General features: G+C 38.0%; 1 protein-coding gene across 4 annotated transcripts in view; it reads left to right on the forward strand.

Annotated features, from left to right (window-relative positions):
• Window positions 1-14891, forward strand: part of blnk (B cell linker) — a 44816-nt gene that overhangs the window by 1389 nt on the left and 28536 nt on the right. For all 4 annotated transcript variants that reach the window (XM_053621687.1, XM_053621684.1, XM_053621685.1 and 1 more), the window contains one exon: window positions 11374-11420. In XM_053621687.1, coding sequence (XP_053477662.1) covers window positions 11374-11420 — 47 coding nt within the window. The remainder of the gene's footprint in view (window positions 1-11373; window positions 11421-14891) is intronic.

Genomic DNA, 14891 nt, shown 5'->3' on the forward strand with positions numbered 1-14891 from the left:
TTTCTCGGGGGAACGCAAAAGCTTTCCCATCCCAATTTTTTTCCACCACCATGTTCCTTTAGGGGCTTCATAGCTTGGCAAGAATAAGATTTGCTAAATTCTTGTTAAAACATACTCATCATTCCCTACGTTTCACTACTGTGATATTTTCTGTCCTTGGGGAGCTGGAGCAGTGAAGTCATCTGAAATTCAAGGCTTGTGCTTCCATCAAGTATTTCTAGTTCTTGGAACTTGATGTTCTAACCCATTACATTTTCTCAAAAACCTAAACCATACTCCTTTCAGATTAATATATGACTCATACAACAATATAGGGTGGATTCCATTTATGAGACTTAGCTCTGAAAGGGCACATAGTATGTAGAGTAAATTATATAACATCACAGATATGTTGCTGAGGAGCACAGTCATGTGTATTGTGAATGTACAATGTGCTAATACAATGTGCTAATGCTTTCTAATGGATTATCTAATAGATCTCAAACTTCTCGAACCCCATTATGTTCAAAGAGATTAAGCATGCCATAATATCAAGTTGTTAACTCATTGCAGTATTAGGGAAGTGAAGTTACAGAGCCAGTGAACTGTCTTTCATAGGAAATGTACAAATTGTGTTTTTTAATGATAATGTTAGCATCCTGTCACGTGGGTTTACCCAACAATGGGTATTCAGTGTGATTCAGTCAAAATGCTTAGTCGCTTACATTTAGCTGAAACTGAAGCATTTTGTATCCATAAAATGAAATTAGGAACTGTTAGTTAAGTTTCAGTCAGCTTAGTTTCAGTCAGCTCCAATATTTTTACCACAGAATGAAGTGTTACCTCTTGATAGGGTTGAACAGTATAAATCTGTGAGTTAGGTGTTGGTTTTATCAAATTAATTATCTTATTATAAACCGGCCTGGTGCAGATTGTAGTGTTGCTGCATTACAATTCCAGAGACTCTGATTTGTTCCTGGACCAGGGTTACTTCCCATTTTCTCTCACATATCAGGTTTTCCAGTTTCCAGCCACCTCTCAGAAACATGCTGGTAGATTGACTACACTAAATTATTCCTTTGCAACCGTGACTCAGACAAAACCGTACCCGAAGATAACTATAACCTTGACTTGTTATAAACTGATAAACTAGTAAACCTTGACATCTTATAAACTTATAAAGTAGTTATACAAATTAATATAGTCTGTTTCATGGCCTGGCTTTTACAGTGTATTTTACTCTTTAACTTGGGTATTGATTATTAGGTAGTAAATGATCATGTATTAACAGAGTTTAGAACAGATTACTTAATGATTAATTGATAAAGGTGTCTATTTTCAACCAGAACTACATGTGAGACAAAAAGTGGCACGTCTTCAAAAAAATTTAAAATAGCATTTTCAATCAGTATTCAATTGAAATATCAATTGATGTGATATTCTTCTGTGGAAAAAGTAAGTACAGCCTTGGCCTCAGAAGCTAATATTGCCTACTTTGCAGAAAAAAACTTCTTGTTGACGTTTTGCATAATTGTCCACTAGTCTCTGACATCAGCTTGACTACTAATATTTTACTAAATATTTGACCACTCTTCCATGCAATATTCTTTCAGTTGCAAGATGTTTGAGGGTTTATTTGCATGTACTGCCAGTTTCAAATCTCCCCACAGTATTTCAATAGGATTCAAATCCAGCTGACTAGGCCATTCCATAACCTTCCATTTCTTCTTTTTGAGCCATTCCTTGGTGGATTTGCTAGTGTGCTTAATATCTTTATCATGTTGAAAGGTCCACTTTCTGTTCAACTTTCTGACAGATGGCCTCACATTATCTTCAAGCACTTTGATATGATGCGGAATTCATAGTTGAATCAATGAATGCAAGCAGTCCCAGAGGCAGAGAAGCAACCCCAACCATAAAATTTCCACCACCATGCTTCACAGTTGGTATGAGGTGCTTCTCCTGAAAAGCTGTCTTTGATTTGCGCCAAACATGTCTGCTGCTACTATGGCCAAACAACTCTATCTTTGATTTGTCTGTCCTGAGCACATTATTCCAAAAGGCCTGGTCTTTGCCTATATGCTCATTGGTAAACTGTAGTCTTGCTCTTCTTTTTAGACAGTAAAGGCTTTTTCCTGGCACGTCTCCCATGCAGGTCAAATTTGTGCAATCTCTTTCTGATTGTAGAAGCATGCACTTTGACACCAACAGTTGCAAGACTTAGTAGTAGATACTATAATTCAATTTTCAGGTTCTTGGAGGCTTCTTTTTGCATCATACAGGCTGCTCTTGGGCTGAATTTGCTGGAATGTCCAGTCCTGGACAAATTGGCAGTTGTTTGAACTCTGTACCACTTGTAGGTAATTTTCCTTACAGTGGAATGATGTATTTAAAATAATTTGGAGATCTTTTTAAATCATTTGCCAGATTCACAGGCATCCACAACCTTGTTTCTGAAGGCCTTACAGAATTCTTTAGATCTTAGAATGATGACACCACACACCTCAATAGCAGGAACACTAGACATTAGATATGAGAGGGGTCTAAATAAGACAGGTTCCTCCTGCACTCCCTAAGCAGCTTCTAGTCACTTGCACCCTGAACACTTGACTAATTTTATGGATTTGAAGGTATGATAAATGTAGGGGTGTAATTACTTTTTCCATGTGACTGATCTTTTTTTTTGTTGTTGTTCATTTAAATTGTGAAACTTACTACAAAATGTCAGTTTCATGTGTCATTTGATAGAGTGTATCGCCTCTGTTAATAGACACTGTTTCAAAGAGGATCAAATGTTTGCTTGTCCAAATATTTCAAAAAAGTCAACAATTTCCATGGAGTGTACTTATTTTTTCACATGACTTGTATATTCAACACACATATATCTTTGCTGAAAGAAGTGTTTCCCATAAAAAGCATGACATAGCCAAGCATAGTTAATCAGCGCAAAAATCAGGAAGCAAAAAGTGTTCATTTACCAGCAACATCTATTATTTAAATGAGCTGTGGAGGAATCCAAAGAGGAGCTGCCTATACAGTAAACCTAGGCTGATTCTTATCAACAGGATTCTTTTATGTATCCTGCATGGACTATTGAGGTTTATACAAATTTCCCAGACTGAAATAACAGTAATGACCAGTACACCTTTTAATGACTATTTAGAAACTGCAGAACTGAGGTTCTTTAAGTCTTACCAGTGATTTATCAGGAAGTTTATCAAAATCATGTTTCACTTGCACTGCACAAAGGTGCTCATGGTCAACAGCTGCTGAGAGGGACTTCAGCCACTTAACACAGTGGTTAACCCTGACCCCCTTTCTATGGCATCCTGATTTATCTCAGTAGTATTCCATATGCATCCATGTGGATAACTCTGTGGTGGGAAATATGGATTTGCATTCCTAGTAACTAGGAAAATGTTTCTCGATCCACTTACTTGACAGCAAAAAGGAATTATGACACTGCCAGAGCGTAATTATGTTGTTGGCAAAAAGGATGTCCTAGCTAGCCCTGAAGGAGTGGCATCACTTGGTCAAATACAGTGTTCTCTCTTTTGACTGTGTATGCAGAACATCCTAATCTCACATGGAAGTCACATATCCCCTTTTTTTTTTTTGCCTCGTCAGATATATCCTGTTTTTATCTACTTTACTTTACTATATTTTAGAGATCTGCTACAAATAACACTAAAAAAACAAAAGCAGATTCATGGTCATGAATACGTGAGAGGAAACTGACACTTAACCTATCAGTCTGCCAACCTGCTTGTTTGTTTCCATCAATATAAAGATCTATGATGCACAAGCCAACAACCCTGAACCCACTGACAAGCTTGTTGAGTGGATTTCCAGCGGCTCTGTGAAGGAAAGTAAACAACCTGCGCACAACACCAGCTCCTTTCGTCATCTTGTCACAGGTTAAAGCTCCCCACTAACTCCCATACAGTGGGGGAAATAAGTATTGGAAGCGTCAACATTTTTTTCAGTAAATATATTTGATATATATGAGGCTATTGATATGAAATTTTCACCAGACATCAGTATTAACTCAAGAAATCTGGAAATATAAAGAATTCATTAAAGTTATGTGTAATAAAGTGGAATGACACACAGGAAAAATGTATTGAACATGTTAACTGAAATGTATTTAATATTTAGTGCAGAAGCCTTTGTTTGTAATGACAGCTTCAAGATGCTTCCTGTGTGAAGAAATTAATCGGCCGCAGTATTCAGGTGTGATTTTGGGCCATTCTTCTAAACATATTGTCCTTTAAATCTTGTTCAATTACATTCAAGGCAGGTGATTGACTGGGCCATTCTAACACCTTTTTCTCTGAAACCAATTGAGAGTTTCCTTTGCTGTATGCTTTGTACCATTGTCCTGCTGGAAAGTCCACCCATGTCTCATCTTCATCATCCTGGTGGATGGCAGCAGATTCTTCTCAAGAATCTCCCGGTAAAGGGTTCCATTCATCGTTCCTTCAATTATATGTAGTCTGCCAGTACCATGTGATGAAAAACAGCCCCACACCATGATGCTTTTACCTCCAAACTTCACTGTTGGTGTAGTGTTTTTAGTGTGACGTCAGTGACATTTCTTCTCTAAACATGGTGTGTAGTTTGACAGCCAAAAAGTTCAATTTTGCTCTCGTCTGAGCAGACTACACTCTCCCAGTATTTCACAGGCTTGTCCAAAGGAGTTGTAGCAAACTTTAAATGAGCTTTGACATGCCTTTTCTTTAGTAATGGAGTCTTGCGCGGTGAGCATGAGCAGTGGAGTGCATTGTCTTTTGTTTTCTCTGTGACGATGGCACCTGCTCCCTACAAGTGTTTCTGGAGCTCTTTCTGAGGGGTCCTTGGCTCTTGGGCTACTCTTCTGACTAGTCTTCTGACTCCCTGGTCAGAAATCTTGCGAGGAGCTCCTGTGCGTGGCCAGTTGATGACGGAGTGATGTTGCTTCCACTTGCGGATAATGGCCCCAATGGTGCTTACTGGAAGTTTCAGAAGTTTTGAAATACATCTGTACCCGATTCCATCAATATATTTTGCAATAATAAGGTTCCGAAGGTCTTGTGACAGCTCTTTGCTTTTACCTATCATGAGATGTTTCTTGTGTGACACCTTGGCAACGAAAAGCCTTTCTATAGACCATCAATTTACTAACCCAGCTGATATTAATTAGCAGAGATAGGGGTAATAACTACTTATGGATTTCACCCTAACCGCCCCCACAACAGTCAGCTTCATATCTGATGTTGGACTAACTCTCTTAATGGTCACAAAGCTCCCACAATCTAAAAGTCCGTTCCAAATGATTAAAGCACTCAGGTATGGCTCAAGCCTGTTAGCCTTCATAGAATTGTTGGTTATTCCCATAATCTAATTAATTAATTAGAATCTCAGTAATCGTTAGACTTTAAGGTAACACTTTACAGAGTGAAGGCAATTTTTAAAATGTGCAATATGAATAAATTTGACGTGACTTGACTTGACCTGGATGCCTGGGTGTTATCTCAGACCCAACAGCCAAATAGAGATGCTGAAGGAGAAGCTCAACCAGTTCCGCCCAACCTGAAAAATGAAGAATGAAGTTGACTGGAACCTTCCGTGGAACTTCCTGTCCAAGAATTCTGTCTGGTGAACATATCCTCTAGTCTTAGACACTTCTAGTGTGTCCTTGATTTCTAGTATGACAATCCTCTAGTCTCACATTTTTGATGATAAATGGATGATATACTGGATATTTTGATGGTTTCTGTTATGTGGAGCGAGAACATTCCTAAACGATCACAGAATATGGGACTGTCTTCAGTTCTTTGGTGAACTGAGAGAGCTATAGTCCAAATAGTTCCTGCTAAAAACATTTCTGGTGTGGGATAATGAGCCCAGACATCTGGTTACCTGGTCATTCTCTTCTTTGTTCTTTCTGTCTAATTAAAATGATAGCTGCAGTTGTTTTCCTCTTCCCTACTGTTGCAAAAGTGCTAAGTCTTTCTGTAAAAAGAAGTGTTTATGGTGTCTACCCATTTAATAGCAGTGGCTTGGTAATTCTCGTTTTCATCCTCACAAAGGTTAGGTTTTATTGTATTGTGTTGTATTTACCATTTTTATGTAGTTACCTCTAGCTTTTATGTAGTTTTATATTGCTATAAAATATGTGCTGCAGTAGAACACAGAAATATTCGAGGTGGTTTCCATTGCATTCTTTCAGTTATCGTGGCCTTGGTTTCATCATTGGAAAAAAAAAAAAAAAAAAGGGAAAAAAAGTTACCATGCACATTGTGATGTAAATCAATACAGGTAATAAAAGCTTAAACAGACTTCTTTTAATATGCCAGTGACTAAGCCTTCTGTAGAACTGTTCAGATTTCTCAGATAGGCATTGATTCAGGATGTCTGGGTTTGTCTGCATTCCCAACATTTCTGAATTTTATTAAGATTTTTCCCTTATCAATATGTGTTTGTGTGTTAGCATTAGTTATTGATAAAGCCAGGGCCTGAGCCAGAACAAAATACATTGCCGAATCAAAACTTTGAAGGAATGAAGGCATGTATCAGTCAAGAGAAGCAAAGCATCCCTGCTAGTAATCTCCATGCTGTACATGCTGTCATGCTCAGTGGGTACCAAGGGTATGCAATGAATTACTTCACTGCAGCGCATATTCAAGCACTGCTCATGCATTTAACCATCTGCTCCTATTCTAGGGTGCCTCGGAAATTAGTCAGTAGATTATAATAACATTGCCTGAGACTAGGTGAGCACAGGCGAACAATGAATCCTTACTGAGCAGCTCGTTTGGAGCTGAGCCATTGACGAGTACTAAATAAAACATGAGATATTCTCACAGCTTTCGTAAACTACTCTTATGCTCATGCTGCCGTGAGAACCATATGGTGCTGAGGTGAAGCAAGACTCACCCACATGTATCACACACAGAGGAAATAGAAAACAGCGAAGTAGAAAACAACAGATGAGAAATATTTGTGATATGAGAAATATTTATGTTATTTACATTATTCTCAATACTGTAGGATTCCTCCTGTTTTCTGCCCCTACTGTGCATCTCTGTGCTTCTTTATAAAGGAGCGTAAGGTCAAAGTCTATTCTCATGGTCCATCTTTTGCGCTGACATCTTAGACTAGTTTCTGACAACGTTAGAGTGAGTTCTTTGAGTTGACAGCATGGATGATGTTCTAGTGCCCTGTTTATGAGGCAGCTCTGCTTTTTAATATGCAGCTGGTCTTCCAGGCCACCGGGGTGCCTTGTGTCTCACTCCAGCTCCTCAAGAAGTCTACATAAATAATTCACTCATCCTGTATCTGAGGAGGCACTCAGCTGAAATAGATTTGATATTTTATTCTGTGTCAAAAGCCTAAGCTTGGGATCAAACACAAACAATGCATCGGAGCATTGTGGCTCTGGCATACACCAGCCTTCGTTATCACAAATACTCCAAATAGTATTCATCTGTGGCTTCGCAGTAAAAATGCACAATTTGGTTTTGGGGATTTTTTATTTTTTTGGCAGGTTCTGTCAAATCCTTTAAGGATTGAAAAATTATTCAAATACAGCAGTTTTCCTTTAGACTCTTTCTTTAGTCACACTGCTGCAGCTCTTTGCTATACATTAGACAGTCACACTGAAGGATAGTGAGAGGATAATCCTTATTTCTAATATTTCCTGTTTGTGTTGCATACATACTGATAATCGATGAAAGCTTGTAAACAACACAAAATGGTTTATTTATTACTCTAAAATTATGTGTTCTTCTGTGCTGTGTTTTATGCAGAGCACAAGAAGCCATATAGACATGTTTCTGAGTAAGAAGGTGAAATTGTGAGAAAGTTCCTTGAGTAATAATACCTTTTTAAATATGTGTTCATTGCAAACTGTCTAAAGGACTGTGGTGCATGTAGCTGGAATGGACTTACTTAAAACCAAGTTTTAAGCAACTTTTTTCTTCAGGATATATGGATTTAGAGACCTCTCTGGCAGATATGTTATTGCAAGCATCATGCATTATTACATGCATATTAATACAATGGTTGTAGTGCCTGATATCAAATCAAATTAGAACGAGGAAGTTGTGTTTTGTTTGATTTCTTATTGTGTAATGTGTAAGAAAGTGTAAGACAGTGGTTAAAGGCTCACCAGGCCCCCAAGTCTATCCTTAAACTTGTGTAACTAATACACCACATGGCCAAAAGTTTGTGGACACCTGACTGTCATACCCATATGTGGGTTTTCTCCAAACTGTTGCCACAAATTTGGAAGCACAAAATTGTTTAGGATGTCTTTTTTTATGCTATAACATTACAATTTCCCAACACTGTCACTGATTGAGGCTAGACCTTCTTTATTGTCCAGGGTTGTAAGGTCATTTTTCTTTTACTCCATTTGATTCCAATTTGGTAATTTGCCCATTCCCAATCACTAGATAGCTTTCTCTTATCGTATCTAGTAGGGAGGATAAGGGTTAGCACATCCATCCATCCATTTTCCATACTGCTTATCCTACACAGGGTCGTAGGGGATCCTGGAGCTTATCCCAGGGAACTCAAGGCGGGGGACGCCCTAGACGGGGTGCCAAACCATCGCCGGGCACAATCCCACACGCATTCACACACACTATGGAGAATTTGGAAATGCCAATCAGCCTACAGCACGTCTTTGTAGTGAGGGAGGAAATCGGAAACCCCCGAAGCACGTCCCCGTGTATATATGCAAATGCCGCGCACACACATGGCGATGGCTAATTTCAAACCCCTAGCCACAGACGTGCAAGGCAAACATGTTAACCACTAAGCCACTGTGCCCCCCAGGATAGCACATATTTCCTACTAAACATGTGAAGCACCTCTTTTTATACTGCAGCATATACAGTACTGTGTCACACGGCAGCTAAACATTCAACAAAGCACTAACTTCCATATTCATGAACTCACAGATGTTCACAAATGCCCACAATCGAATAGGACAGATTAATCTTATCCCTCTCACCAGAGAACAGGAACATTAATCTCTTTTCAACTCCTGGCCATGGATGACTGTGGCATGATCAGGATTCTGTCCTATTATCATGATTCAAACTCTTGAATGTTTTTTTCTGCTGTGACACTCGGGAGCCACTGAGTCTTAAAATTGTGACTTGTATCCATCCAAATGTATGTGTTTTGGAATAATTTTCCCTACCAGATCGATAACATCACTTTAATTACTAACAAAATCATTCCACACTGCAGCTTTAAACTGATTAAATCATTGATTATTTAGGATCCTTATCTAAGAGGCTAATCCCTACTACTGTCCCTGTCCACACCTCAGTGGACACTAATTCCAGAAATAGACACAGTCTCTCTCTGGCCTATCACATACTGTATTTCTATTCTTTCTGAGTTTCTACTTATCTTTTTACCTGCCGTGTACTTCTGTCTGCTTGTGTGGGCATGTGTCTCCTTTCATCTTCTTAAATCTCATGAAAATGTGTTACTTAGATAGTATTCGAAGATCAATTACAGGAACAAGGGACAGAGTGATGTAATTTTGTGGAACACGCTGAAACATAATGCTGCATATTCCATTTATGGCTCCATTACTTAGAGACTAAGATACCACTTAAATGTAATTCCAACTATAAAATGATATGCAGCTTCTAAACATTATAGTCACATTAATATTTTTAGGTTGGTTGGAACTTATCTGACTCAGTAGCTCACTAGGCACAGTATTTGACTCCATGTCAGTGATAATGTGATTAAATCAAGAGAAGCTCCATGAGGAAGATGAGAAAGGTGCTTTTTAATCACAGAGATGGAGCCATTTCCCTTGCTTAAAAAAAATTTGTGAGCATTTATTAAAAATAATGAAGGTCTGGCCATATATTTTTTTCCCCTTAATTTTAAGGTTAGATGAGGACCTGAGGTCAAACATTGAGGTAATAATGTGCCATTTTTAGTTCTCTAGAAACTTGCTCTTTACTAAGTGCAAAAAAAGCCACTTCTTTTGTAAAACTCGTCATCTGAAACAGTTTTAAAACTATGCTATATCTCCATCTAGTGATGGGAGTGAGTAATACACCTGAGTTGAATGGAAAATACAAAAATACTCAGATTACCAACATATTCCCCGGTTCTGCATTTTTAGCCTATGTTAATGTCAGGGTGATATAATTAATCACAAAATTTAAAAATAAATAAATAAATAAATAAATCATGTGCTTCATGATTTATTCAAGAAAAAAATCCACCCTAAACAACACAACTTTTCCTCTTTCGGCTGCTCCTGTTCCATCTGCATATTGATTCTGGCACAGGTTGTACACAGGACACCCTTTCTGATGCAACCCTTCCCATTTTCAGGCCTTGGGACTAGTACTGAATGTGCACTGGCTTGTACTGACTAACCCTCCAAGTGGCTGGGATTGGTTCCCTGACCAGGAATCAAACCCGGGCCGTGGTGAAGAGAGTGCCACATGCTAGCCACTAGTCCACCAGGGAACCAAACAAAACATTTTAATATTTATAATTAACATTTGATCTTCAATAGTGGAAAAGATTTATTATATGTTTCAATTCTCACCAGCTGAGTTGACCTTTTTGGTTTAAACTTCTCTCATCTACAGTTTGGTTTCACTTTACATCAATCACAATGCCATCCAACTACTAGCTGATAGTGGCGCCAGTGTGATTTCGCTCTTGCTTCATCTCTACCTAAAAAAGAATGATGCAGCAGCCCTCTAATCCTTTAGTCTGTCCAGCTCTCTCACTTCCACATCATCTGTACACACTGTTTAAATAGATCAGGTTCCAGAGCTTCAAGTTTCATGCTAATACCACTCCCAGCACCATCACTCTTGTCATCTCATAGGTTGCTAACTAGCTGAGCTCTGCCGTAACTCAACAAGACTGCATTACATAGCTGAATTGCATTCTGAATTTTGAGTCCACTGCATACTGTCTCCACTGTTTCTACACTGGAGTTCAAATTAATATTGGAGTGACATTAAATGTCACTGGAAATGATGAATGAGAATCTCTTGCTCTTTAGTATTTAGGAGCTAATAGTGAAGCCTGATTGTTATACACTATGTTTGAGATCATTGAAATTGTTTCTTTTATTCAACCTCATTGTAAATGCACTAGTAATATCTCCTTGTCAGATCAGAGCAGCAGACATCTACCAACTTCTCATAGTAATAACAAAGATAAAGCCCTAACCAACAAATTAGCGCCAGAATCACTAAACCTATCAGAAGTATTTCAAATCAAAAACATTCATGTGTTTCAGAGTAGGATTTTCCTTTAAATGCACCGAAAGTAATGGGTAAGAAGAACTGGACTAATGCAGGATGACGTGATTAATTAAAAAATCTTTTGTCTTTCCTCCCCCCACAGAAACTCTCTGACAACGATCTGAGCAAGTTCAGTCTCATCCACCGGCCGTAAGATATGGTTTCGTTTCCTCCTTTCTGCTACACATTAACATGTTCACCTTCACAATTGAACAAATTGACTTCCTTATAGAACAAAATACGTTCAGAATCTTCTGGTCCACAAACTCATCCTTTCACATTCTTAACCCTGAGCCATCATCTTTTATAAAAAAAAATTTTTAAAAATTAGCACAAACAGTGATAGCTCAGCAGTTAAAACCAGGGCCAAGCCAAGTCATATTCCACTTTTGGGAAAAAAATTAGCAATGTTTTTTTTGGTAATGAATCTTTATTTATCACAGATACATATGCATAGTGGAATTGTTTTTTTTCACATACCCCAGCATGTCAGGAAGCTGGGGTCAGAGCACAGGGGTAGCCATGATACAGTGCCCCTGGAGCAGAGAGGGTTAAGGGCCTTGCTCAAGGGCCCAACGGTGGCAGCTTGGCAGTGCTGGGGCTTGAAACCCTGACCTTCCGATTTGTAACCCAAAGCCTTAACCGTCAAGCCACCACTGTCTCCCTATTTTTCACAAAGCCTTACCCACTTGTCAAAAATATATGTTCAGTGGAATAACTGTAGTCTATATGGCAGCCTAGGTTGCATGTCGGCGTTTCAAAATTATGTAACAAACCAACATGAACTCAATTATGATTGTGGCTTCTCTACTTTGCTTTTAATCATATTAACTGCCAATATAGAAAGCTTTGCCTTTTGCACTAGCATTCAGGTCCTCTAGCCTAGAGAGCTGTGTGTTTTGTTCATGACTAGAGAATACTAAAGAGCGTATTCTCTAATGAACAGAGATTACTAAAGAACTCATTTCAGCTAATTTATGCACAAATTTCACTGAGTACACCTGAGTACTATTTTTATGTGTGAATGAATTACTTGTGAATTACAAGTGTAGACACTAATGGCCATAACAGAGCTACCAGATTTTTGACTTTTTACAAAATATAAAATCTATAGGAGTGTCACGTTTCAAGGTAGATTCAGAAGCAATCGCAGATATACAACGTTTTATTAAACAAACAAACAACAAAACAAAGACACTAAGACAACTTGGCATAATACTGTGGCAAAAACTAAGCATAAACTAACAAGATCAATAAACATGGAACATGGTGGTCTAAAACAACCGTAAGACAGATAAGCAGTGCAAACAATGGCTATATATAAGTGTGCTCCAGAAACCTGATTCAGGTGCAGGTGGTCATGTGACATGTAGTACAGTGCAGTGGCTAATGGGAATTGAAGTCCAGAGTTACCTTCTTGATATATGACAAGGAATATGCACATGCAAATACTGTATTTGGAAAGGCAACATGATTACCGCCCAAAAGTAATGCTTGCACATAGGTTTATTTATAAGTTCTGCACTAATCCCACTATCCCAGTGTCACTTAGAAGAGGATTAGTTCACTTTTGAGTGCAGTTCCTCACATCCTCATGTCATCTCAGGGAGTTTTTCCTTGCAACTCTCACCTCTGGCTTGCTCATTAGAGATCTACATCTGGATTTTTTAAGTTGCTTTGTAATAATAGTTATTGTTAAAAGCACAACACAAATGTAGAAATAAGTTGGTCTTTATACGAAATGAACTCACTAAGAAACTATAATTACTTATACATCTTAAACCGTAAATAATAATAATATTTAATGTAATGAAATTCTTTATGCAAAGTTGTTTGTATGTAGGCTATTATCAGACAGATTTCAACATGCTATAGAAGTTCCCTCTCTTCTTAAGTAAAGCATACTTCCTCTACCTAAACCATGAGACCTTTCGCTGCAGACATGCTGCTCTTAAAATAAGCACCTGCTCAGTTTCAGTAACCGATCTCACTCATATATAGAGCCACAGGCTAACAATGTTGTTGTGTGCATCCTTTTTAGTATGCATTGTGGTACTTTGGTACTTTTTCTTGCTGTCACTGGGTTATCAGCTTATTTTTTCATATTTTGTGCACTTCAACATAAGGGTGTTGTTTGCTCTCTCTCCACATTACAAAACAAAAAAAAATGCAATGACAAAATTCACATTGTAACTTGAGAAATGTTTCATTTACAATGTGTGACAAGCACACATATTATTCTTGTGAATCAGTTTGTTTTGAAAAATCTCCCTGTTTCATCATCATGCCAGTTCAGAACAAAGTAATAATACTTCAGAAAATTTGACAGCAAATGCATAATATTGTCAGCATATGAGTACTGATCAAAATCAAAGGCTGTCTGTGTGCAAGACATGGGGTGAACAATTGCACAGATGGTGTGCGGGAATGTTCAACACAGCGGCCATGTCTAAACTGTCTATTAGTTATGAAGAAAATAAAGGATTATGGTGGGTGACATGGTGACAGTAGGTAACGTTTTGAGTGTGTGTGTGTGTGTGTGTGTGTGTGTGTGTGTGTGTGTATACACCATTCTCTGTTTTTTTCCCACCTCCCAAAAACATGCCAGTAGGTGGATTGGCTACACTAAATTGCCCCGAGGTGTGCATGAGTGTATGAATGTGTGTGCAAGTGGCCCTGTGATGGACTGGTATCCTATCCAGGGTGTATTCCCACCTCATGCCCAGTGTTTCTAGAACAGTTTTTGTATCCACCACAACTCTTTTACTGAAAGTAGATGAGAATTTTAAACATCTTGTAGGTTAGCAGATGTAGGCTAAATGTTTAAATTTGTATTGTTATCTATGCACCTAATGACTTTTAGATCTGTGTCTCCTCCATCACTGTATATAGAAACTGGATTATTACGTCAAACTTTTATTTAATTATAAGTATATTTGACAACCTTACAAGTATATGTTCCTGTCAACCCTATTGTGAATAGGTAAAATGGTGTGTTCAGTGATGAGGGGCCAGTGAGCAAACTGTTTTCTCTTAATCTGAGCAAAGCAAAGTACTTCAGTACTTAAGGTTTATGTTATGGTTTTACTTGATGGTAACAGCTCATGCTTTCAAATATGCATTGTGTTAAATATAGTGATTCAGCAGGAAAAGATGCAAAGTATTAAAGGGGAAACATGAAGAAGTTCAGAGAAGGTCTGTCTATGAAAATAGACAGAATGACGCAGACTCTTACACCAACCCTGACAGAGTTTCCATTCAACACACTTTCCAAATATACACTATGATGCAAGATTATCTGCAAACTTAGTCTGCAGTATATACTTAAATAATAGTGAATAGTGATTTGTTGGCAAATTCTTGCTTTAGTTATAGTTTTTTAGCAGCAGAGCTGAATTCTCATGTGTCACTGCATATTAATTATGTCTGAATGAAAAAAAAAAACTGAAAAATTGAAATGTCAGGGTTTATTTTAAATACATCACTACATATCACTGGGGGAATTAAAGCCCTGTGTCAGAGAATCTTTTAGATTATCTACATCACCAGCAAAAACAACTAAAAACTGTTTTACACCTTACAATTACAATCCAACTTTCTTTTTTTTACTTGGGTGTCAAT

This window comes from Ictalurus furcatus, chromosome 3, assembly GCF_023375685.1.
Source record: "Ictalurus furcatus strain D&B chromosome 3, Billie_1.0, whole genome shotgun sequence".
Lineage (NCBI taxonomy): Eukaryota > Metazoa > Chordata > Actinopteri > Siluriformes > Ictaluridae > Ictalurus > Ictalurus furcatus.